The 27,160-nt window shown below is 32.9% G+C and overlaps 3 protein-coding genes across 4 annotated transcripts; all 3 read left to right on the top strand.

The window, feature by feature from the left end:
* The first annotated feature begins 6,478 nt into the window (after positions 1 to 6,478).
* LOC105789358 (putative gamma-glutamylcyclotransferase At3g02910) lies at positions 6,479 to 7,524 on the top strand. Its single transcript, XM_012616701.2, has one exon. The coding sequence runs from the start codon at positions 6,591 to 6,593 to the stop codon at positions 7,113 to 7,115; it is 525 nt and encodes a 174-aa protein (XP_012472155.1). The 5' UTR covers positions 6,479 to 6,590; the 3' UTR covers positions 7,116 to 7,524.
* Positions 7,525 to 15,607: 8,083 nt separating this feature from the next.
* Positions 15,608 to 16,998, top strand: LOC105789356 (glycine-rich cell wall structural protein 1.8). Its single transcript, XM_052627738.1, has one exon. The coding sequence runs from the start codon at positions 15,642 to 15,644 to the stop codon at positions 16,800 to 16,802; it is 1,161 nt and encodes a 386-aa protein (XP_052483698.1). The 5' UTR covers positions 15,608 to 15,641; the 3' UTR covers positions 16,803 to 16,998.
* A 7,498-nt stretch (positions 16,999 to 24,496) lies between these two features.
* LOC105789760 (glycine-rich cell wall structural protein 1.8) lies at positions 24,497 to 26,058 on the top strand. 2 transcript variants are annotated; one of them, XM_052627737.1, is made up of 2 exons: positions 24,497 to 25,133; positions 25,404 to 26,058. In XM_052627737.1, the coding sequence occupies exons 1-2, from the start codon at positions 24,530 to 24,532 to the stop codon at positions 25,901 to 25,903; spliced, it is 1,104 nt and encodes a 367-aa protein (XP_052483697.1). In that variant the 5' UTR covers positions 24,497 to 24,529; the 3' UTR covers positions 25,904 to 26,058. The 2 variants fall into 2 exon arrangements, with proteins under 2 accessions (XP_052483697.1, XP_052483696.1); XM_052627736.1 differs by having other exon boundaries at positions 24,497 to 26,058.
* Positions 26,059 to 27,160: the final 1,102 nt, after the last annotated feature.

Genomic DNA, 27,160 nt, shown 5'->3' with positions numbered 1-27,160 from the left:
GTCTCGCCTAGTTTAGTTGTGGCTTTATCCTTCTTCTTGTACAAAAAAAAATCCCCTCCACCAAATCCCATTAATATTGTATATGTATATAAGAATGAATAATTTTTGATTAATTAGAATGATTTTGGAAAAGGTTTGAATTAATTTTTGTTAATAAATTAAACCAAATCGAATTCAGTTATTAAATTTTGAAGAGTCTTAGTCTAAGCATGAAATTTGTAATTTAAGATAACTTTTAGAGATAATATTTGAAGATAATTCTTAGACAAATTCTATTCGAAAGTCTCGACGATAAAATTTCTAGATAAACCTCTTGAATTTAAATGATTTTATCCCATTTTACATGAGGTAATTTTAAGAATATTTGAAGCCTATATATATATATATATATATGAATAGTTCATCGGATGTAAGGTTGATGAAATTTGGGAGAGTAGATATGTTTATTATTAATAACTTTTATGTTAGAAAATTTTATTACTTTATTCACCTTTGATTGATTAGTTAACAACCTATTAAATATATGTTGTTTGGGAGAGTTCATATTAAATGTACTAGGGTGAGGCCGCAATTATCCGAGGGTTATGGTAGATTGGGCTTGAATCATTGCTTGTGTCGTGAATTTAATAGTGGATTTCTCTGAGCAAAACCCTACAGGGATAGGTGATGCACTGAATTACATTACCAATTTGCTTGTGTTCATTCCATTGTTTACTGCTTTGTTCGTATGGTTGTACCAATACTAGAGCCAAAGCTTGTGGACACATTGCGTACCACAACTTATATAACAATCTAGTCAGATGAACTTTCAATTGGTATCAGAGCCTCCCACCTAAAGTAATTGATGAGATAACAATCAATAGTGAAGTTTATGAAAGAAGACAATTCGACTATATGCCTACCACTCTTGGATAGATACAATTATGTCTACCATAAATCTCAAATCAATGCTTTTATCAAATGATTTGATAGAAAAGCATAAAAAATTGTGTTGAATGGATGAGATTCTCCCAAAATTGCTGAGAAAACTCTAAAAAAACTCGAAACAAGTTGAACTGTCAAAGAAGACAAGGCTGCAAACTATGACTCTAAAGCTTTGTATGTTATATTTAATGGTGTAAACATACAATAGTTTAGAAGAATTTCTAAATGTGCCTCAACACAAGAGGCCTATAACATTTTGTAAACTACCCATGAAGGAACCTCTAGAATTAAAATGTCTAAACATCTTATACTCACTACTAGGTTTCAAGTTTTAAGAATGTGTAAAAATGGATCTATTTTTGAGTTTTATGTAATCAATTTCCAATGAATTTAATCAACTGGAATATGATTCCAATGGTTGTATGCTAAAATTTATTTACTTTCTTTGAAATGTCTCTTGTCCTTCAAGCTCCTTTCCCATAAACATGACAATATGATTTTTATAATAAAAGATAAAAAAAATTACTTTCCCATACAGATTATAAGTGTAAGAGAATATGTTAAAACAAAATTAGCTTTATTTAATTACGTTTTCTGTAAATATTTTTTTAATAATGAAGATAACTTAGCAATGCAAAGGATATTCAATTGTCTTAACTTGAATCTTTCCCCTAGTGATCTCCATAGGACGTTGTCAAGGCTTGGGGTCCACTTTTTTGGTTACCATTCTTCTTGTGGAACTCACAAATGCCTTAGTTTTTTTTTTGTTTCTTTCTTTCTCCCAAGGGTTCACCATCTTGAAAATTTGAGAAATGAGAAATCTAATGGCCGGCATTACCAACATAAAAAATCATCTACTCTAACTTCTTTCACTACTTTACTTTGAATTTTGATTAAATCGAAGCAAACTTCTAAATAAGAGATAAAGCATTAGTTTCTTTTATCTATAAAACTCTTATCACTCCACTCCACTCCACTCCACTCCACAATAGCTAATTAACCTACCAAGTTTTTGTAGGTTTGGGTTCTACCCAATGAGGTTATCTCATATAATTGTCTGTAGAATTTGACTTGGACTAAACATGTTAGTGCCATTGATTTAAATATGATGGCCTAGCTTTGACCTTGTCTTCTTATTTGAAGTGTACCCAAATTAAGGGTCCCATGGCGATATGTTTTTTCGTACATTGAGATTCGGAATAGGGAATAAATTTTATAAAATTTAAATGATGAATATTATTATCAATTTTTAGACTTAAAGTCTTTCGAAATAGTTTTAGGGTTTTGTTTTTTATTAGTTTGGGTTTCTGACCGAAAATAGATGGAGTAGTAAGGTATATTGTATTTTTAATAAGAGAAGTTATATTCGAAACTTGAAAACGATATTATTAGAAGGGTAGCCATAAATCCTAAAATGATTAACTTCCAATACGATGAATTGGGTCATTTACATTTTAAATCACTTAGTTTAACATAATTTTTATTAAATTATGCACAACCACAAAGTGAGTGAAAAATTTATGTAAACTATTGTATTTATAAAAATATATAAAAATCAAGTGTGGCTTTGATTAAAATATTAAATTGAAGCTTTAAAACAACATAATGTCTTATTGTACCAAAAAAAGCATAATGTTTGTTACGCTTTTAGTCATTTCTTAATTGAGTTGATGCCTGGTTGACTTGTAACACAATAGTAATATAGATAATATAGATATTAAGTTTGTCATACAGTAATAGTCACTGACTTGAGATTCAGATAAGCTTTGGGTTGCCGACCCGCAACCTGATAAGACCCGACCAGATGGAAGCACACGAGACGTACAGTGAGAGGACAATTAGGGGAGCTCGCAAGAGTCGAAGGGAGTTTGCAGTCCCAGCTCGCATAGACCCAAAGAGTTCGTATGGAGAGGACGGCGAACTCTAGCATGCTACTTGGAACGATGCACATGTCTAACATGTCCGAGGCTTGCTCAAAGTGTCAATCATGTGACTAGTGGGGTTAAGTAATGAATAGTGGAGTCAAATTATGAACAGTGATAATATGTATAAATATCCGAATATTTCTTTTAATAAGATACACAAAATTACCCAACAAATTACAAACTCTAATTTACTCAAATTAACATCATTGAGTTTCTATTATTAATTAATTCACTTATACTCTCTCTATTAAGTATCTTATGAAAAGTTCATTCAAAATGCATATATTATTTTTGTTAGCAAATGTTTCTTAAAAGAATAATCAATGAATTAGGCTTTAACATAATGAGAATAGGCCCATGGGTTTCTTAAACTAGAAATCAAAATTGCCCATGGGTTAGTTGTTGGCAATGCTCAAAGAGACAAGTAGGAACAGATGAGAGTAGGCCCATTGGTTTCATTTGGATGAATAAATTTTAATTAATCTGGATTTAAATTTGATTATAGAAAGTTAATAATCTAATTTTTTAAATGGAACTTATAATTGACTTAAATAAGAAATATCATAATTTAAAACAACTTCATCTCCAAATAATCTAAATGTGAAATTATCAAAGCATAAAATGATTTCGAACAAATAATCATAAATGACTTGAACTGAAAATGATTTGATTCGAAAAAACTCAAATCGAAAATATCCCAACTCAAAAGGATAATTGGAATACCGAAACATGATAGCCATACTCTTCCTTGCTCTACTATAATGGATTCCGACCATACGTGGATTCTTTCAAACCATTTATCCTGTATTTCTCTATCATCTTTCAGGGTACATTCCATACTAGTAAAGACCGGTAGAACCATCAACCCAGATATCCTAATGATATTAAACCCTCCCAATCCCGCTTCTCCCATCGCCTTTGCCTAGTCTTCAACCTTAGCAAAGCTATTACACCAACCTATCAAAACACCATAATCAAATAAAGTTCACATTCAAGCAAAAGATAAAAAACTAACTCCACACTATGTTCATGGATTGTCTCCAGTGGAGTCCCCAAATTGTCTGCCGAAAAGTTTTCAATCAGCTAGGCACGAATTTAACACGCTTATCTATTATCCTAAGCCACAAAATTTTTATTTTAAAAATAAATGATATGTTTATCCAAAAATAGATAATAGTAAATTATTCATATTAGAGGTTATTTATGTATTGATTAAAGAAAATATTTACGCAAATGTCTAAGCCATGTACAAATTTTACTAAATTTTTCATCACTTCGTAGTTGCCATGTTTTGTCTATTATTCGTTTCGTTTCACTACAGATGTATAATTTTAAAAATCACTATCATTTTTATGCAAGAGATATTCATCTTCATCCCACTTCACCCCATCTCAATTTGTTTTATGCCAATTATTACTTATACTTTCAATCTATTTAAAGATAAACAAATATTTAAACATGATTTTACAAAAAAATATTAACATAAAACATCTTCCACAATCCTCTAAACACAAAACATAAAATATCATACAAACTCAAACACATTTAGTTTTCTTTTTTCACATTTTATCATTTTGATAATTATATATAAAGGCAAGATAATTTCATTTAGCGGGACACAATTATATGAGACAACAATTACTATAACACTTCATATTTATCGTTAAAAAATTTCGTTCCATTCATAACGAACCGATTTGAAATTTATTGGGAATTTCAAATTTTATCATGCATGATATATATGAACAAGCCTAACATATAAATTTTGGGTACGAACCAAAAGGATTTGAAGTCAACCCTTTCTATAAAATTCCTATTTCTCTATCAAAATTTTATCTATTAAAGAGAGGTGACTGTTATACTCTTATAATTTAAAGAGATAATTATTATAAATCTACAATAGAATTAATATCATAAATTTTCATCAAATAAAAATATAAATTAAAAAAAGAAAGTGAAAATCAAATCAACAAAATTAAAAATGTAGTAGGTACGTGCATTATTGCTTTTATGCATATTTATATTTTACATTCTTTCACATAATTAATTATGAAGTTCATATATTTAACAAGTTCAATTAATCAATATAGGTTAATAAAGTTAAGAAATCAATTTATAAGTTTACAATGTTCTAAATTCATAGTAAAATATTTAATTAGGAAACTTAATAGTTTACCAAATTAATATCTTTAATTCCACTCATTGAAGATTATTTTATTTAATAAAATATAATTAATAGATTTTCTCAAGTGAAATTTAAACATTATATTAAAATAATAATTTAATTAAGATCAATTTTATTTAATAAATTACAATTAATAGATTTGCTTATATGAAATAGTTATAATTTTACTTAAAATTTTAAATAATATGTTATTATAAAGAATTAATTTAATAAAAATGTATTATAAATAAAAATTTATTATAATTAATTCTACTTTAAATTTAAATGTTATAAAAGAATATTGTTTTTGTGCAACCAATCCAATTATTGGATTTTTTATAAAAAATAACTCCAATTTTTTTATTAATTACAAAATATCTATTTTTTATTTTACACGTAAATGACTTGAAATAAATAATAAAAATAAGTAGAGCCAAAGAGATTGGCGTCACTCACTTGCCACGTCAGCCAATTATTGGTTTCTAGAATTAAAAAAAAATCAATTTTTTAGGTGTTGTCAATTTATTTGATATCACATGTATAAATATCACTTCCAATACTAGTACTTTCATAGGTCAGAAAATAAATTTTGGGAAGGTGTCAATCTATTTAGCGTGACCAATGGTAGAATAGTGGTGGAGCCAAATAGATTGGCGTCACCGCTTTTATTGTATTAGACTTATTTTTTTGTTTAAGTGATTTTTATTTTTTTAAAACTCAATTATTTTTTTATTTGGTGGTGCCATAGAAAATGACGTGATCATCATGCTGCCAACATTTTCTTTTGAGTTTTCTAAATTATATTTTTTTTAAAATAATTTTTTATTTTGGTGGTATCATTTTCTTTGACGTAACCACGTGCTATTGAGAATGACATGACCACCTTCTACGCTTAAAATTTAATTTTTGGCCCATAAGATACACAAAAATATTGGTATTAAAAGTGATATTTATACATATAACGCCAAATAAATTTGTAGCACTCAAAAATTTAATTTTTTAATTCTAACATCCAATAATTAACCGAGGTGAGAGATAGATGAGATTAGACCTGTCCATGGGCCGGGCCGGGCCCAGAAAATTTTTTTGACCCGGCCCAAAATATGGGCCTGAAATTTTGCCCAGGCTCGCCCCGGGAAAAATATCATAAGCCCGAGCCCGGCCCGACCCATTTTTAATAAACATTAAAAAATTATTTAAAAAAATAAAAATAAAAAAGATATATTTATTATATTCGGGCCGGGCCGGGCTCGGGCTAAAAAAGTGGTGCCCGAGGCCCGGCCCGTTTTTTAAACGGGCCTCATTTTTTTGTCCAAGCCCATATTTCGAGCCTATATTTTTACCCGAATTCTCTCATATTTCGGGCGGGCTATCGGGCCATGCCGTCCGGCCCATGTACAGGTCTAGATGAGATGAATGTCTCTGGCTCTGCCAATTTTCATTATTTATTTCAAGTTATTTTTATAAAGAAACCCGCAATAATTGCACTCCCACTAACTCTTCCTTTATTGTTATTTTGTGTGGCTTTGGCGTTTGCTCCTCAGCTTTAACTCTCCCAATCTCCGTCGCAAACCACCATGGCTGAAGCCACCACCCAAGTCCTCATCTTCACCTACGGGACATTGAAACAAGGCCATGGTAACCACCATCTAATACAAGACCTTATCCTCCAACAAGATGCTATCTTTTTAGGCTTTCACGTCACTCATCAACCCCACCCACTCGTCATAGGCCTACACGGCATCCCCTACCTCATTAACCTCCTTGGACATGGCCACCAAGTCAAAGGCGAGTTATACTCCGTGTCAACTCGTGGACTGGTCCGACTCGACGAACTGGAAGGAATCAGCATAGGGCATTATGAGAGGTTGCCTATTGAACTGTATGAAGAAGGGAAAGAAGGGGTTTTGGTTGCTGCTGAGGCGTATTTCGCCCATAGGAGCTTTGGGGAAAGGCTTTGGGAGAGGAAAGGGAAAGTGGGTTTAACTGAGTTTGGAGAAGAAGAGGGAAAAGGGTATGTTAGAATAGAAGATAGGCCTCATGGGTGTGATGTTCTTCATGATATTACTTCATTTCTTAGCAATAATAGTGAAGAATTGTAGTTTGTTTCTTTTATTTATTTAGTTAATTTAGATATGAATCTATTAAACATAATTGTATGCTTACAAAACCATTTGCACACTAACCGAGAAACAAAGGCAAGCATGCTAGCCAAGAAACCTTCACACAGCTAAGGGGCTTCTTTTTTCGTGCCATTACCATTTCATCTGAAGTGGTCAATTCCACGCTCACCCGTATTCCCTGTAGTGCGATTTCGGATTTCACCTCTGATCTCTGCTGGTTTGGCTCTTTGTAGAAAATTTGTTGTTTACGCAGTTTTTTAGCTGTACCAAAGACAGATGTCAATTGGTGTTTTGGTTTGTCTTCTGATGTTTCAGTTATGATTAACTACTCATAATAACATATCTTAGAGATTGATTTGGATCTGAATCAAAGTTATCAACTTTTCAATTTTGATGGATCGGATCGAATTGAATTAAGCAAAATTTGAAAGTAAATACTAGAGATTTAAGACTGAATGAAGATATATATAATTTTTTACTTATTATCTTTCTAATTTCATTGAAGATTAATTGTAATTAATGTAGTATGTTAGCAAGTTTTAGTTTCTTATAAATTGTGAAGACATATATGGGTTATATATTAAATTGAGAGCACTTAATCTTGTTTATTGATGAATGTTTCATTTGAGTGTGTTGAGTGAAAAGTTAAAGTGTTTTACTTGGTTAATGTTATAAGTTTTTAGAGGAAATATAAGTTTTTAGACGAAATTGTTTAGATCTTATGTACAAAATTGAGAATTCTAATTTGTTGAGTATTAGAAATTGTAATCACTTGTTTTACATGTTGTTATGATAGTGGATTTACCTCTTTGGGCAAGACTCTGTTGATGTAAGGAAACCAAATTGCGTAAATATATCGAATGTTCATTGTTTTTCGACCATACTTAGTGTCTGAAGCAGTTGACACTGGTCACTAGCACTGCTTCTAATGTTGCTATTGTTGTACTTGCAAATATCAGTTTAGATCTTTCAGCTGTTTATTGTTCATGATTGTGCTTGTAACACATTTCTTTTACAATTTTTGGTAAGCGTATTGTGGAGGCCCTATACTAAGAGTCAGTTTGCATTTTGGCCTATTTACTCAAAAAATAGATTAATTAATCTTTGTACATTAGATCAAAGAGCAAATTAAACTATTCTATTAAAAGTTTTATACATTTTTACTATTAAAAGCTGACGTAGCTAAAAAAATAACTAGAACTCATTTGCCATTTTTTAACCGAATGAACCAATTTGCTTTTTGATCCAAAGTACAAGAACTCATTTGCCATTTTTTAAATAGAAAGAATAAAATGCAATTCAACTATTAATACAAAATCCAACACAACTTTTACCACCCTTTTCCTATGAGATCCACAAAAATGCAAATGGTTTTGTCTGCTATGACTTTGTTTCCATCAGGTTTGGGTTGTAGTTTGTGCAGTCTTTAGGCTTATTATAGGGAGATGATCTGTAATCAATTTTACTTCGCTTGAAACTTGTTAATAAAAAAAATTCTATGTTTCACATCTTGGTTAAAGAGTCACTTTGGCCCATGTTCCAGTAGCTATATATGTTAGACACTGCTCCACCTTTGTCTAATTTTCTATAGATTGAGCTAATTGACAAGATGAAACATTGAAGCCTGTGTAGAAAATGCTTTTCATCTATTCCTTGGTACCACTATGGAAGCCAATCAGACATGTAGGAGTTTTTGTGACCAGTCATTACTCTCTTTCCAAAAACTATATATATGGTCAGATGTGTAGTGCACTCACTTCTTTTTACTGAGTAAAGGTATTTGAAATTTATTGATTCACAGAAACTAAGTACAAAGTCTAGCCCATTAATCACGAGGGCTCAAGGAAAACAACGACACGCCTACCATAAACACAAAAAACACACTCGGGTACCGAAAGCAAGAAAGTTAACAAAATGGATTAAGCAAAATATTGCAAAGATCAGAGTCTATGCTAGCCCCTGCTTTGGCAAGGTTATCAGCATCTATATTAGCAATGTGAGATATATGACAAATTAACCAAAATCTGGGGTAATCCTTCCTAGTGAATCTTCTTAAGAAATTCCCACTAATGTCTTGTGCTAAATAAGGATGAGTGCATCAATTGACAGCAAGATCGCAATCAGATTCAATAGCTAGTTTATGAGAAATGTGCCACTTGAAAGCAAAGAAATATAAGCTCTTTCCATTTTGAGATTAATGCACTTTGTCTACTTTTTTAGATCCATTCTTCTCCACCCAATCTTATGATACTTTCAACTTGAACTTGCAATTATAATTTACTAATCTATACAGACAGTTTCTACAATGAAATATAAAATTATGAATAGTATCTTGTAGCCTATTTGTCAAAGAAAAAGCCAGAATTTGCTGAATAATGCTGTTTGTCTATTATATAAAATAAATGAAAGTGGATATATGGTAACAACTTCACTCAATTTGGGTTTAGGAAACAAATCTTGGAATCATGTTTATAATCATTGATTTAATTTAATTTAATATAAATGAACAAAAAATTGAAATTTATGAACAATTTGTGTTAAATACTGTTTAGGGTTCTTTTCGTAAGGTGAGGAGTCATTACAATTGAACAAAACAAGATGTTCTGGAGAGATAGCGCAGAGGAAGATCAAAGTAGACTCTAAGAAACAAGTGAGGTACCAAGCGGTGGTGGTGGAAGCAATAAGGGTTTGAGAAGAACGAGAACTACAGTGGTGGTTGTGATTGTAGAAAAAAGTTATAGAAAGGATATTTAGAGAGCTAAATTTGCTAAAAGATAAAAAAAGTCTTGAATGTGAGCTCAAACTTTTATTTATAAGCCTTGAAAAAGGAAGTTATGAAGAGAATGTGAACATGAACCTGCTAAAATGGTGGGTAGCAGGATTGAAAGTGGTAACTTGAACGTGAAAAAATGGAAAATAACTTATATGGATGATAGGTATAATGACGGTTAATGAAAGTTGCGCTCACTTGAAATATTTTAGCAATGAAAGACTTCAAAGTGACAATACAACGTTTGTTCATTAAAGAAATAAGAAGGAAGCACTTGCATTCTCAAAAAAAAGAGGTAAAAAGAAATTCTTAACAATTTTCGTATTTAAACCTCATGCTCTCTAGGACATCCTAAGAGTAGAATAACTCATAAATCCCACCAACCTTCCAAAGTTATTTCCAAAAAGTCATTCCTAATAAGATTATTTCTAAAGGTACTCATGCAAGGAATAATATTTCCCGAAATTACTATTGATTAGACAGTTAATAACCAAAAACAATCATATACAAACATTACTTTATTCTCCTCATTTCCTAAAAACCATCCCTTGAGAATATTTTCCTCATTTCCTCATCTACAAACATCCACTTGTGCAGCGATAGCGTTAAGGGTAGCAAGTAGGGCCTTGTCCCAATCGTCACTTTAATCATCGTTAATGATAAAATTACATTTTTATCATTTCAAAAAAGAAAATTTATAATTTAATATGTCGAAAATTGTAAATTTTACATTAATACAATAATAAAATTGTATTTTAACTTTCTAAAAATTTTATAATTAAAATTGTGACAAAAAAAATTAACTTCACCCTTACATGATGAAAGTTAAACTCGAAATCTTAATATTTTTTTATATCTCATCCTTACCATTAAATTAAAGTAATAATTAATTAAATTGAAAAACTCAATCGTATGTATCACATTAATTGGATTTAAAATTGCATAAACGATGTTCTTCGAAATAAAGTAGGGAAAAAAAACTAATAACAAAAAAAGAAAGAGAATATTTAAACAAAAAAAAAAAAAAGGCAGAGAGGTGTGAATGTGCGTGCATTGGTGTGATTTAGTAGTGGCAGGATATTGCGATCCACCTTTTGTACGAGTGTATATACAATTGGGTGCGAATACAAAATAATTTTAGGGGTTAGAATTAAATGATAAATTTTTATGAGATTAAAATTTATTTTTATAATATATTAATTTATGATTTTATTCTTTTTAAAGGAATTAAACATAAATTTTTTACTTTTAATTTAATTATTTAATAAAGACTTGTATGATAATTTTAAGAGTGGCGAAAGTTTTACTTATCTCCTCAAATTCCCTTACATACAATGAAAGTACAGTACGGAAAATTGAATCAAATTATTACAATACAAGGTGGATGAAGAATCGAAAATAATTTAAAGTAAAACTACATATGCATAATTACATATGATGAAATTAAAATCTGCACATATTTAATTGCAATGGCAAAACTTACACCTAAAGACCCAAAACTTCAACTTATTGATTTTATAATATGTTGTATTTTGATGTCCATTGCATGAGTATTGATTATATATGTGTAATGGTCCAATTGTTCCCAACTATAGGTGTTTTTTTTTTTTTTTTGTGAGTGCTTCAAATCGCAATCATTCCAACCAATGGAAGTGGGAGTGAGTATTTGTGTAGAAATCTACTAGTTTAGCTGAAAAGTTTGACTTCTTTTATTATGTTTTTTCATTTCATCGGATTTGATTTTGGTACAATTTAATTTATTATAAAAAATTAGTAATTTGATTTTCTTTTTGATTGAAATCAGAAAATAACTAGTGAAAAATTGACATAAATAAAATACAATAATTAAAATTTAAAATACCCAAATCCAAATTGACCTAACATAAAATTTCGATTATTAAACCTGAATTACATAAATCCTAAACAACTCAACCTTGAAATAACTAAACTTTAAAATAATTTGAATCTTTTAAAACTTGAATTATTCAATCCAAAATCAATCTAAAAGTGTTGAAGTTACTAATTAAATTGTTACTTAATGAAAAAAATTAAAATTGAAAAAGTAAACAATGAATATAGTTGATTAGTAACATAATTCAATCCAATTATATGTATGTAGGATCTTGCTTAAAGAGCAATTTACTATTATTTACACAGTATAAATGATAATTTAAACCTTACTAACGTTGGTTGCAGCCTCATTGAGTCTATTCCATAGGAAAGCATAGTACAAATTGCTAAAATAATTTGAATACCAACATAAATTACATTTACAAATATTTCTTGCAACAGAAAGAGTCCTGTTCACTTAATTCCACACATGATACAATAAAATAAGTCTTCAGTACATAAACATTGTAATCCAGTTTAATCCACAACTAGTATGATCAGTTTGGTAGAAAAATACAGCAAAATAGCGTTTATAAGGTAAAGAAAAGACATTGGACATAGTAGCAAGATCGTCATCAAGTAATTCTTGGATCAAGACAGAAGGTTTTTCAAACAACTACAAGCTGTTGTAATATAAGTTGGCAATTTTAGCCATATGATTGGTAATTTTGTTGTGGTCCTTAAGAATATGTCGAATTCGCATTTCTCAATTGTGTCATGAGAATTGATGGATCAAGCGGAACTAGGAGGGTTTCAATTAACAAAGCATTATCACATTTGAATTCTAGCAGTCTAAAACCAATCTCCCATACTATGATAAGTCCTTCTAAAATCATTAGAGTTTCGCTAATTAAATCACTTATAATGGTATAAATAGTATTATAGATATTTATCCGTAAATCCTTTGAATCGCATATTCAAGTTTCATTTCTCGTCAATAAGTCTTCTCCTATAATATTAAATAATTTGCTTCACCGTGCATTGGCCAGTGTGACTAGAAGTGATAGGAACAAGTGAGTACAATCGATACAAATAAAAAATATCACCGATGTCAAAGAGAGTGTTGTTTATTCCGCTTTAACACAGAAATAATGCACACCGACCTGCACGACCAGAACCGGTGCAGAACCGAAGGGACAATCTCATCTCATCCAGAAGAAAAAAAGGTCAAGGAATGGACCAATGAAAACTAAAAAGAACATGCAAAAAGAGGAAACCTAACATTTATATAATTCAAAGGCATGGAAAGTAAAAAAGCTCCACTAGTCAAGCAAAGTGAGATGGAGTGGACCCATTAATGGAGGGATGAGATTATTATTGGATTTGGAGGTGCTCTATATTGCATGTGCTTTCCCACTACTCTCATGCATGCGCTATTGCTAATGTTTCATGTTTTGTTGGAGATAAGAGTTTGTTATATCTTTGAAGTGAAGCAAATGTTTCAGACATGAAAGTGAAAAAAGAAAATATCAGACAATAGTTGCCAAACACCAGATTCTGGTGACAATCATCGGAGAATGCTGTCAGCTTTTCGATATGATAGGGGAATTGTTATGGAAAATGGAATAAGATCTTAGCTTTGGACCCATCGTCTCCAAATAGTATACACGGTGTCAAGATATGAACTGTGGATCCTTGTTGTGATACATATTTCGAAATTGTACTCTTTGCATATATATGGAGCGAAACCAGGAATTTTATATTAAAGACCAAAATAAAATTAAAAAATTTGTAGTAAAATGGATTAAATTGAATTTCTAAATGGTAATTATTTGATACATCACAGTGGAGATTTTTGGACTTCACAAGCGGATTGAGGGTGTGACAAGTATCACATTTATTTATGTAATTATTGTTTTATTACACCATATAATACATTTGTCAAATTCTTAATCCGCTTGTGGAGTCTAAAAGACTACAAAAGCTAAAAATATATTATTTTTATTTAATTAAGAGGCTAAAAATGATGAAATAGAAATATTAATTTGAAGAGGGATTTAAAAACAATCATACCATTTAACTAAGAAGGTCATGGCCTCTGCTCAACCCTCGGCTACACTCTTATAGGATACTAATGATCGGACTTTAAAGCTTTTTCCACATTAAGTGCACATTTACTAATTCGAACCCAAAACCTTAACATAAAAAAAAACATTCTACGTAGTGAATACCAATCTTATATACTTTTTGTTTTTGTTCATTTTGGCTATTAAGATAGAATCTAACTAAGATTTGCTTAAAATATGGTGGATAATACCATTATATATCCACAAGGCTAATTAAGGTACTTCCATACCTAAGAATTAAAGTAACATTCCTCTTTGTTGGGTGCTTGGTTGTAGAGCATCATATATGCAAATTAAAAAGTCCTAATTGTAATTGTACTCACATTGCTAATGTCACTAAATTTATCTTCAATTGTTGAGATATTAAATGGGTTCTTAGAAGTGGTTGTTGTTTAAATTAGATTCGAAAATAGGATTGGCCTACTTATAGAATGTCGTCAAAATCACTATTTCATCTCATTCTAGAGATTAAGGGTGGGTTCTAAAAGTATATGTTTTTTTTATACAATGTCTAGAACTACTTATAGTCCTTTCTTAATCCAAAAATAAAAAGATAACACGTTTCAGTACACTTAAATCTAAATCCTCACGCATTGACAATACTATCCATATCAATTAAGCTAAAATTCAATCGATATTATTGAATTAGTTAAATATTCATTAGTATATAATTTAAAATATAGTAAAGAATAGTGGGAGACATTATATGTAATGACTCAAGAACAGGATTGGTCTATGGAATGTCGTCATTGTCGGCTAGCTCCCTATTCCTTCTCGTTCTAGAGATTAAGTGATCATTCAAAGGATATTAATTACATGGTGGAAACATGGGTTTTCGTTCATTTCACAAATAGCATATGATTCAATTTAGTATAAAGAATATTAGGTGATACTATATAATTGATTATTCGTTCTTCAATTAGTTGAGTATTGATTAATAGTTTTATTTGTGGATAATCTGCCCATGTTCATCCTTTTATGAGACCAATAGCATGCCTAATTCAGTGTAATCTTCTTTCACCTAATTTAAAAAAAAAAAACAAAGAAATATTAGGTTAGAGGCTAGAAACTTAGAATTTTTTCTACATTTATTTGGAGTATAGATAATTCTTTTCTTCTTCTCTCATCAACCAATTAATCAATAATAAGAAAATGACATTAAGTTCTACTATTTTAAAATTTTATGCAATAAATATATTATATGTATTTAAATCCCAATTATCAAGCTATTGATTCTGTTGTTTCATTTAAATGATTGAAGCAATAATATTAATAACACTAACATGCTGTGCAAGAAACAATACTAATTGAGAACCCAAGCAGGTAATGGGATAAACAAGTTGATTAGACACATATTATGTTAATCAACTTGATGAGTTACTAATAATTTTATATGTATCAGCCAATATCAATATGCTTTACATTACAAGCCATTGGTCCGACTCAGATATCCATCAAACTAGAAGGATAAAGAAGAGGATGTTAATTTGTAGGCATTATTACTTGAAACAAATTGTGGAATGAAGCTTAAAATTTTAAATAAATAAATTTAGGTGCCAGCATAAGCACACTAGTGGGTTTATTGGTGTGAGTTTAAACTTCTTACTGCCGACTTGATAACTTTTGGGGGCACCCACAAGTTATACCTTTTGCATGTGCTAGCAAGCTTTCACCCCTTTCAATGTATCATACGCGTATTTCCCTTCTAGGCTCCAAGCCAATCCCTATAAATACCTACCTTCACTTGCATTCTAAATCAAGGTGAACTGAAACGTTCTCATGGGTATCAAGAAGATATTTGGTGCAATTTTCTTTGTGTTATTAGGTGTAGGTATATGTTCTGCAACTAGATCTCTCCTCACTCTTGATGAAGTAACATCTCGTCACCTTTTAGGCAGTGTTCATGGAGGTGGCATTGTTGGTGTTAGCTACAATGGAGGAGGTGGAGGAGGTTCAAGAGGCGGAAGTGGAGGTGGAGGCGCCTATGCAAATGTAGAAGCAAGAGCTACTGGATATGGCGGTGGTGCTAATAAAGGAGAAGGTGGAGGTGGCAGTGCTGTTGGATATGGAGGTGGTGGAGGAGGTGGCAATGGTGGTGGTGGAGCTAGTGTAGGTGGTGCTTCTGGATATGGTAGTGGAGGTGGTGCTGGTAGTGGTAGCGGGTATGGAGAAGCCGGTGGACATGGAGGTGGTGGTGGTAGTGGTAGTGGTGGTGGGGGAGGTAGTGCAGGTGGACATGGTGGTGGAGCTTCTGGATATGGTGGTGGAGGTGGTGAAGGAGGTGGAGCTGGTGGTGGTTATGGAGGAGCCGGTGGACAAGGAGGTGGTGCTGGTGGTGGCAGTGGTAGAGGAGGAGCTAGTGCAGGTGGTGCTTCTGGGTATGGCAATGGAGGTGGCGAAGGAGGTGGAGCTGGTGGTGGTTATGGAGGAGCTGGTGGACATGGAGGTGGTGCTGGTGGCGGTAATGGTGGAGGCGGAGCTAGTGCAGGTGGTGCTTCTGGGTATGGCAGTGGAGGTGGCAACGGAGGTGGAGCTGGTAGTGGTGGCGGCTATGAAGGAGCTAATGGACACGGAGGTGGTGGTGGCAATGGTGGTGGAGGAGCTAGTGCAGGTGGATATGGTGGTGGAGCTTCTGGATATGGAAGTGGAGGTGGTGAAGGAGGTGGAGCTGGATATGGAGGAGCTAGTGGACATGGAGGTGGTGGTGGTGGCGGGAGTGGTGGAGGCGGTGCAGGAGCATATGGTGGTGGAGGGGCACATGCAGGTGGATATGGCAGTGAAGGAGGAGCTGGAGGAGGTGTTAGTGGTGGTGCAAGTGGTGGTGGTGGTGGTGGCGGCTCTGGTGGTGGAGGTGGTGGTGCATATGGTGCTGGAGGTGCAAATGAGGGAGGATATGGAAATGGTGGCAAAGCCGGAGGTGGTGAAGGTGGTCACTATTAGCCTTGAAAGTACCTTGTCACCTTTACCATATATTAAGAGTATTAATGTTGTTACAACTGGTACTAAAAAAAATAAGAGTAATTTGATACGTAATCCAAAATACTTAAAAATATCGTATGAAACTTATAGAATCCAAATAGATGATGTTAAAAGTTATATCATATGATAATATTGAAATGAATCTATCATTTTCTAATGATTTCCATCTTCTCCTACATTGTTCATATGCATTTTACCTATCTAAATTTATTTATATTAACCCAATACAAATGGATTGTTGTCTTGTCTTCAACTCGAAGGTTATGTGCACGGTCGTAATGTTTTGCATATATTACAATTATTCTAACCCATGATGAATCGGTATACATCTATTGAGAAAGGCATTACAAGCTGAAGCTATATATATGGATGGAATTGTATGGCAAAATCTTGTTGAGGAAACATACGTTGTTTAATTGGTTGAAATGAACAAATGTATAATAATATTAAATTGTTTTTTTAAGTAATAATATTATATTATTTGATTAAGTAAACAATTGTCAAAAAAATGAGTAAGTAATTCAGTTTTAGTGTTAGCTTGATTGGCATCAACATTATTGTCAGTGTAGAAGTACGTGAGTTCGAGTGCGTTGAAACGCATTATTCTCCTATTTAAGGATTGAAGAAGGAATATGAATAATTCTAAATACTAATGATTAATATTAAAAAATAGCATGTAATAAATACCATCATTTTAAGCATGGGATATCGATAACAAAAGTTAGTGCCTTAATATGATTTGCTTTAGAATTCAAGGAAGTTCTTTTAACATAAATTTTGATTTGAAAGGTAAAATGTCATAATCACCATTTTCATCCTTAGTACAATTTTATCTGGTAAAGTTGTAAAAAGTATAGAAAGTAAATTACCATAAAAATTATTACTATATCTAGATTATGTTATTTTTATAATAAATTAGTATATGAATGTATTAAGAATTTTAGAGACTGATATGTCACTTTTCATTTTATTTGGGTTTATTTTTAAAAGTTTACGCTATAAAATAGTGGTCTAATTTCAATTTTAATCCTTATACTATGCTCAAATTTAATATTTAATCTATACACTTTAATTTTTAACATAATTTAATTCATTTATTTTTATGTTGGATGATATATCGGATAAGGATAAATATGTTACTTCTATACCTAAGAATTAAAGTAGTATTCTCTCATTGTTCGGTGCTTGGTTGTAGAGCACCATATATGCAAATTAAAAGGTCGTAATTGTAAATGTACTCACTTGGCTAATTTTTTTAGTCACCAAATTTAGGTTCATTGTTGAGATAATTAAATGGGTTCTTAGGACACAAAAACAGGATTGGCCTATTTATGGATTGTGGTTAATGTCAGCTTGCCCCCTATTCCATCTCCTTCTAGAGATTAAGTGATCATTCAAAGGATATTAATTACATGATGGAAACATGGGTTTTCATTCATTCCAAAAATAGCATATGATTCAATCTATTCCTATTTAAGCCAAAGAAATTGTTATTAATAATTTAATAAACCCAAAAGAATAGTTTTACGTGTTTGTCAAATCATGACTAGAAGTACACTCAGACGAAAGCATATAAGCTTCGAAATTAAGCATAACCCATTTTACAATTAGAGCACACCTAAAACAGTAGCAACTACATTCAAATAGGTACAAAATACTGCTGCATGATAGTCTTAGAACCACTCCAAATGATTCGGTGAATCTTCTTTGCTGAAATAACAATAAAATTATCATCTCAATCGAACTCAACGATGTTTCGCCATAACCATATAAAGCCTTCAACAACATTCATCAACCACCAATATGCAAAAATAAATAAATAAATATATATATATATATATATATATTTGAGATCGAAAGCATCCTAACTTTGCGAACGAATTTTGCCATCCCGTAAGCATCTCTCCCAATTTTTTTAACAATACCTCGTCAATGTAAATAAATGCAATACGTATGAATGAAACAAACATCTCTTATCTTACCATGAAATGCGTCAATGTAAAAAAAAAAACACTTTGCAAAACCTCCAAAGCCTCTGAACATGATTCATAATCAAAGTAATCGTTAGTTTTATCGGCTAAAATTGCAAAAACAGAAAACAATCATAGAGATTTATCATAAAATTTTCATTTCCAAACAATTTCACTCTTCATGCACTTATACTATTTGAACATAACAATCATTTTTTTCTTTGTTTTTTATAATGGTGGTGTTATTTTATATTTAAATTATTATGAACTTGAAGTCCAGCATTTGGTCTATTGGTCAAAGTTGTTCATCATATCTTTAAAATATGAGATCGATTTGTAAGCTGTGCTTCTATGGTAATTTAAATAAAGATGTATATAGATGTGTGAGTTTAAAATTCTATTATATCAAAAAAAAACTGAACTTAAATTTTCATTTATGATTTATTTTATATAAATTTTGATGGAGCCATATTGATGTTATCATATCATGTTAATGCACAGCCTACAGTGTGTCTTGTAGTGGGGTTTTAGATGTTGGCACATCTTTCTTCACACCTTGAAGGCAATCTATGCATTGTTAGAAACCAATCTGATTTTATTAGAAGATAACCATTGTTGTTTGGAATAGTATAAATCAAGAAGAGATTCAGCTATGCAAGGCAATACATTTCAATAAGAAGAGTCCTGATTGGCCAAGACTTTTTTGACTGAAAACATGATGCATATATCAAAGAGATAAACTGAAGATAATGATTGGGTCATGTTGTAGTGAAGATAAAGGGTGAAGATCGACAGTTAAAATGATCAATTGAAGAATTATTTCATTTCTCCCTTGCATATATGGAGATCATCTTTATCAAACCTTGTAGCCTATTTATAGGCATCTAGGCATCTTACTTAATGAGATATATATATTCCTTTAAGTGCCAAATTCCAATATCAGTTCATGTTGAGAGGAATATTCTGAGTGATTTATATTTTTACTTTTATGTGATTTATTTTCTATCTTTAATGGGAAAGACGAGTGGAAAAGTTTATATTTAGTGTATTTGAGTGAGGTTGCAATTATTCTAGAGTTAGAATAAATTGGCTTAAATCATTACTTATACCATTAGATTTAGTAGTGGAATTTTTCTCTAGGTAAAGTCCTGCAAACGCATGTTAAATCTGAACTGCATCAACAACTCTTCATGTTATGTTTTCTCCTTCTATCTTTATGTGTATCAAACTATGTGATAAAAGGTGTTCCATTTCACTTGTCTCACCTCACTACTAGATTTAGTATTTTGTTTTCAATTGGTATCAAAACCCACCACCTAACATACTTCAGTGGTCCTAGTGTCTAGTTCATAGTCATGGAGTGCATGAAAGAGGAAGGTTCAACCGTATGACCACCACTAGTTGATGGATCAAACTATGCTTGTTGGAAACCCCGAATGAAAACATTCATCAAGTCAATGAATAAAAGGGTATGAAAGATTGCTTTGATTGGATGGGAGTCGCCCTACACTAGAAAAAGTGATGGAACTCGAGAAGTAAAACTAGAAACAACTTGGACTGCCTAGGAAGAAAGGTTTGCTAATTGCAATTCCAATGGTATAAAAAGGTAAAGGTAAAGAATTCAAGTGAAATACTAAATGTGTTTCTGCCAAAGAAGGATGAGACATTCTCGAAACAACTCATGAAGATACTTTTAGAATGAGACAGTCAAAACTACAATGCTCACAAACAGGTTTAAAACCATATCCCATTTATATTCAAGACCTTTTGAAATCACTAACAAAGCTTTTGCTCTTAGTAAGTAATATTCTTTGGTGAAATTGATACAAAAGGTGTGGAGATCCTTTCCCAAAAGATTTGTTATGATGGTTACTGTTATAGAAGAAGCAAAAAAACTTCAACATTATGAAAATAGATACATTGGTTGGCTCATTACAGACATTCAAGCTGAACTTTAAAGAAAGCCCAAAAGATAGATTCAAGAAGGAAAAGAATTTGGCTCTCAATGTTGCTTCTGGTGCATATGATTCTATTGAAGAACTTGCACATCTTGCCAAAATTTAGTAGCATTTTTCTAGTGAAATATTTCATATATCCTTTCTCAAATAAATAAATTAAAATTGGGGAGGAAAGAAATACAAGAGTTTTCTTTTAATCAAAGGGATGAGAGAAACCAAGTTGGAGTACAGTAGGGGCAGAGGGAATTTCCGATGAAGCGGTGAAATGCGTAGAGATAGGAAAGAACACCAACGACGAAAGCACTCTGTTGGGCTGACACTGACACTGAGAAACGAAAGCTAGGGGAGCGAATGGGATTAGATACCCCAGTAGTCCTAGCCGTAAATGATGGATACTAGGTGCTATGCTTATCGACCCGTGTAGTATTGTAGTTAACGCGTTAAGTATCCCACCTAGGGAGTACGTTCGCAAGAATGAAACTCAAAGGAATTGACGAGGCCCGCACAAGCGATGGAACATGTGGTTTAATTCGATGCAAAGTGAAGAACCTTACCAAGGCTTGACAAGCCATGAATCCTCTTAAAAGAGAGGGTTGCCCTTGGGAACGCGAACACAGGTGGTGCATGGCTATCGTCAGCTCATGTCGTAAGGTGTTGGGTTAAGTCTCGCAACAAGCGCAACCCTCGTGTTTAGTTGCCACTGTTGAGTTGGGAACCCTGAGCAGACTGTCGGTAATAAGTCGGAGAAGAAGATATGTTTTTTTATTAAAACATGTTACTTGTTATGGTTTAAGGGCAATTTTAACCGAATAATAAAAATGATAATTTTGTTATAAAAATAATATTTCAAGTAGAATGTAATATGCAAAATATTAATTTTTCTCAACTTAAAATAAATAAATAATAAATATAATTGAAATATTACTAGAAGAATATATCAAATAACTAGAGTATTTAACTCATTAGTTTTCATTATGATTTTGTTTGGGTTTAAGTAAAATGAATGAAGTCTTTAAAATGAGGATAAAATTGTCAAAAAAGTCACCGTACCAAAGGAATGTAAAATTAATTAAGGAAAAGGTAATATTGAGATTACCCCACATTTCAAACATTGTTGGGAATGTGAGATAACCAACTCAAGTTAATGTTTGAAATCCAAACATAAAATCTTTAATTGGAATCTCACATCATCCTCGGGGATGTTACATTCCTTAAACTAAACACACTCTTATTATCATGTAAACAAGGCTTTTCAATATTGACGGGATCATAAAACTCAAATTAATTAACCCGAAATATGAATCCAATTTTTCCTATTTCGACCACAAAAATCACAACCAAATTGTTTAATTGACCTAAAAAAGAACCTAAAGTTATAACTATCTAAATATGAAAGTATTCGACCCAAGTAATTTAAAATGACCAAGAATAATAAAACTTAAAATAATGAAAACCCCAAATGATACACCTCAAAGAAAGTGGTGTAGAAAGAAAAAGAAAAGGGATAGATAGGCAAACAAAGTGAGATGGAGTGGACCCACTAATGGAGGGATGAGAATATTATTGGATTTGGAGGTGCTCTATTGCATGTGATTTCCCACTACTCTCATGCCTGCGCTATTGTTATTGTTTATATTTTATTGGAGATAACAAATCTTCTACTATCTTTGAAATGAATCAAATGTTTCATACTTGAAGGTGGGAAAGAAAGAGATAATAATGGCCAAATACCAAATTTTGCTTAAGACAATCCTCGGAGAATGCCATCAATTTTCTACATAATAGGGCAAAGATGGTATGGGGAATGGAATAAGATCATCTTCAAATTCTTTACTTTAAGATTTAAGGTTTGAGGAGGAAGAAATTTAAAAATGGTTATGAAATTTTTGCTAGGATCCTAACTAAGATTTGCTTAAAATATGGTGGATAATACCATCAGGTATCCACAAGGCTATACCTAAGAAATAAAATGGCATTCCTCTTTGTTCAGTGCTTGGTTGGAGAGCACCAAATTGCACATGGATCATGGAATATATATATATATATATACTCAGTTTGCTAGTATCTTTTTTATAAATTTTAAAATAATACATGAAATTTGATCCGACATGCAATGTCATATATAAATTTTAATTTTATATATGAAATTTTATTTAATTCATTTTCATAAATCATTAATACAGTTATTAATATGCAATCATTTTATGTTTACATATTGTATACACAAATAATTATATTTATCTAATGTAAAAATAAATTGATGTGTTTATTTCTTTAAATGTATACAATTAAATCAAAATTAAAATCTTATGTATATAATTTGATATATATAATTATATTAAATTAAAATTCATATATCAAATTACGGATTGTATCAAAAAGTTTTATGTTATTTTTTTTACCAAATTTAGTTTCAACTGTTGAAATAATTGGTTGGCTTCCCTGAAGTGGTGCTTTTCTAAATTAGACTCAAAAACAGGATTGGCCGAATTATGGAATGTGGTCATAGTCAGCTTGCCCCCTATTCCATTACATTCTAGAAACTAAAGGCATCATTCAAAAGATATTAATTACATATTGGAAAATATGGGAGTTTTTTTTTTATTTCAAAATTATATAATTGATTTGAGTTTGTTTTAGTAAATTCATGGATCATTTATTATTATTTCAGAGTAAAGTAGAATATAGTAAAGGATTGTATTAAATAGAGACGTCATATTATCGTATCTTCTTTTAGTAGGTTAATATTATATCAGTATTTTTATTTGAATTTTAGCATTTTCATTCGAAAAAATTAAATCCAAATAAAAATCTTAAAGTTCGAATAAAATTACTGATGTGACTTTAAACTATTGGAAATGGGTAATATTCAAGTTTCATATAACCTTTTCTCGGATTAAAATATATATAACAATACAATATGTGGTAAAGTTGAGAATGAAAATTTATAATGTTTTAGGTTTGAATCCCATCATGAGTAAATATTTTTCTAGATTGTATATAAAAGATAAATTATCCTCAAAATAATAACTTTTATTTTCTAAAATAAAAACTTTTGGTAACGCTGTTGATAAGTGATACCAACTTAACTAAAATATTAAATATAGAATATATATGGCTTATTTTCTAAAATGATCCCATCTTAATCCGTAGATATTTATATTACATATATGTTTTGGAAACAAAAGTTAGCTTTCTCATGCTTCTAAAAGTTCCATTTAAACCCCAGTTACCCGGCAAGTGAATCTATTGTTTCATTTTCAATGATTTAAGCAATAATGTTAATTATTCTTACATGCTTTGCAAGAAACAATACCAACGAGAGAATCCACGTGAGATAAACAATACTATTGTCAAGTTGATCTAGATTATCATGGTAAACAAGTTGTTGAGTTGCTAACTTTACCATTGGTCTGACTCGGATATCCATCAAACTAGAAGGATAAAGTAGAGTATGTTAATTTGAAGGCATTATTAGTTAAACAAAACGAGGGAGTAAGTTTCAATTTAAATAAATAAATAGATTTGGGTGCCAGCATATGCACACTAGTGGGTCTACTGGTGTGAGTTTAAACTTTTGTCTTACTGCCGACTTTACAATCTTTGTTGGGGCACCCCACAAATTACCTTTTGCATGTGCTAACTAGGTCCTACCTCTCTCAATGTAGCATACGCGTATTTCTCTTTTAGGCTCCAAGCCAATCCCTATATATACCCACCTTCACTTGAATGGTAAGCCAAGGTGGACTAAAACGTTCCCATGGGGATCAAGAAGATATTTGGTGTTGTTTTCTTTGTGCTATTAGGTGTTGGTATTTGTTCCGCAGCTAGAACTCTCCTCACTCTTGATGAAGTAACTCCTCACCTTTCGAGCATTGGTCATGGTGGTGCCAATGTTGGGGTATATGGTAATGGCTACCTTGGAGGAGGAGGTGGAGGAGGTGCAGGAGGTGGCGGTGCCCATGCAAATCTAGGAGAAGCCGGAGCTGCTGGATATGGAGGTGGTGGTGGTAAAGGAGAAGGTGGTGGTGGCGGTCCTGCTGGTTATGGAGGTGGTGGAGGAGGTGGCAATGGTGGTGGTGGAGCTAGTGCAGGTGGATATGGCGGTGGAGCTTCTGGATATGGTGGTGGAGGTGGTGAAGGAGGCGGAGCTGGTGGTGCCGGCGGGTATGGAGGAGCGGGTGGAATTGGAGGTGGTGGTGGTAGTGGTGGTGGCGGAGCTAGTGCAGGTGGATATGGTGGTGGAGCTTCTGGATATGGCGGTGGAGGTGGCGAAGGAGGTGGAGCTGGTGGTGCCGGTGGAGCTGGTGGTGCAGGTGGACATGGAGGTGGTGGCGGTAGTGGTGGCGGCGGAGCTAGTGCAGGTGGATATGGTGGTGGAGCTTCTGGATATGGCGGTGGGGGTGGTGAAGGAGGTGGAGCTGGTGGTGCCGGTGGAGCTGGTGGTGCAGGTGGACATGGAGGTGGTGGTGGTAGTGGTGGCGGCGGAGCTAGTACAGGTGGATACGGTGGTGGAGCTTCTGGATATGGTGGTGGAGGTGGTGAAGGAGGCGGAGCTGGTGGTGCCGGCGGGTATGGAGGAGCAGGTGGACATGGAGGTGGTGGTGGTAGTGGTGGCGGTGGAGCTAGTGCAGGTGGATATGGTGGTGGAGCTTCTGGATATGGCGGTGGAGGTGGCGAAGGAGGTGGAACTGGTGGTGCCGGGGGGTATGGAGGAGCAGGTGGACATGGAGGTGGTGGTGGTGGTGGTAGTGGTGGCGGCGGAGCTAGTGCAGGTGGATATGGTGGTGGAGCTTCTGGATATGGTGGTGGAGGTGGTGAAGGAGGCGGAGCTGGTGGTGCTGGTGGTGCTGGCGGGTATGGAGGAGCCGGTGGACATGGAGGTGGTGGTGGAAGTGGTGGTGGAGGAGCAAGTGCAGGAGGATATGGTGGTGGAGGGGCACATGCAGGTGGATATGGTGGTGGAGAAGGAGCTGGAGGAGGTTTTGGTGGTGCAGGCGGTCATGGTGGTGGTGGTGGAGGTGGTTCTGGTGGTGGAGGTGCTGGTGTATATGGTGCAGGAGGTGCACATGCAGAAGGATATGGAAAAGGTGGTGGAGCCGGAGGTGGTGAGGATGGTGGCTATTATCCTTAAAAGTACTCTATCACCATTGCAATTCACCAAGAGCATTAATATTGTCACTACTAGTACTAAAAGAAATAAGTGTAATTTGGTTACAAAAACCAAAACCTTGAAAGATGTCGCAAGAAACTTTGGAATCGAAATGGATGGTCTTAAAAGTTGTATCATATGATATTCGAACGAATCCATCGTTTCCTAATGATCTACATGTAACACTTTGTTCATAAGTATTTTATCAATCTAAATTTATTTATAACAGAGAACAATACATGCACGGAGAAAGCCCCTTTCACATGTCCCAACGACAACGTAGGAGTCCTAGTGATAGCTTACATCTTTCATTGCAATATGAAACCAAACAATCAGGCATGTTTTGAAATTCACTCTACAACCTAATTTTTCAGCCTTCACTCTATCTGTAATTTGCTCACTTCCTGTTCATCGAACACAATAACAACATCAACATTTACATTAGTAATAATCAAAGAAAACATTAATTTGTGTCTTCGTGAGGAAATTTTTACCAAAATATTTTAGGAGAGGAAAAGAAAGTGAATGAAACTAAAACCCAAAATGTATTATGTGTATCTTATTTGGTTAGTTGGAAATATGAACAATTTGTTGCAATAAGGAGCTATATATTGATGGAATTTATATGACAAAATATTTTTATACAATCCTGTTGCTACAATTTTAGGAAATTTTGGGTTCTGGAAGATAAAAGGCAGTTGTAAGGATAGGCAAAAGCGAAATATGGATGTATAGAAACATTATTCTAACATAATTTCAAAATATTTGTTGTAAATTTAAATTGTCCGATTAATTTTGATTTAAAATTAAAATTTATTTAATTTATTTAAATTAGAATATGATTCAATTTAATTTTATCATAAAAGTCAATATCGCAAATATGCTCAACACCAAACCGAAAATATTCAAAGCATAAATGATCCAAATATTAAATGATATTACTTCAGCCAAAATCTTAGATTCGCAAACTTGAATAATCCAAATTAAAAATATTCAAACTCAAATGTTGAACATTATTTATTAAATTCTTCGTGACGGATTGTTGAGTTGATATAGTATTGAATATTTTGGTATAGTGTTTAGGCAATTCAAAGAATTTCCAACAATTGGAAGACCAAATTCAGATTTTGGTCTTTCTATTATACTCAAATTTGATATCTAGTCCATGTACTTTAATTTAGCATAATTTAGTCTTCTACTTTTATAATATCATTGGTTAATCCAAATAGTTAATATCAG

Source organism: Gossypium raimondii, chromosome 2 (assembly GCF_025698545.1).
Source record: "Gossypium raimondii isolate GPD5lz chromosome 2, ASM2569854v1, whole genome shotgun sequence".
Lineage (NCBI taxonomy): Eukaryota > Viridiplantae > Streptophyta > Magnoliopsida > Malvales > Malvaceae > Gossypium > Gossypium raimondii.
Note: the sequence above shows the minus strand (reverse complement) of the source record. Positions and strands in the feature narration are given on the sequence as shown.

Excerpts from the sequence above, each read along its gene's own strand:
- LOC105789358 (XM_012616701.2), top strand. The coding sequence starts at position 6,591 with ATGGCTGAAGCCACCACCCAAGTCCTCATCTTCACCTACGGGACATTG.
- LOC105789356 (XM_052627738.1), top strand. The coding sequence starts at position 15,642 with ATGGGTATCAAGAAGATATTTGGTGCAATTTTCTTTGTGTTATTAGGT.
- LOC105789760 (XM_052627736.1), top strand. The coding sequence starts at position 24,530 with ATGGGGATCAAGAAGATATTTGGTGTTGTTTTCTTTGTGCTATTAGGT.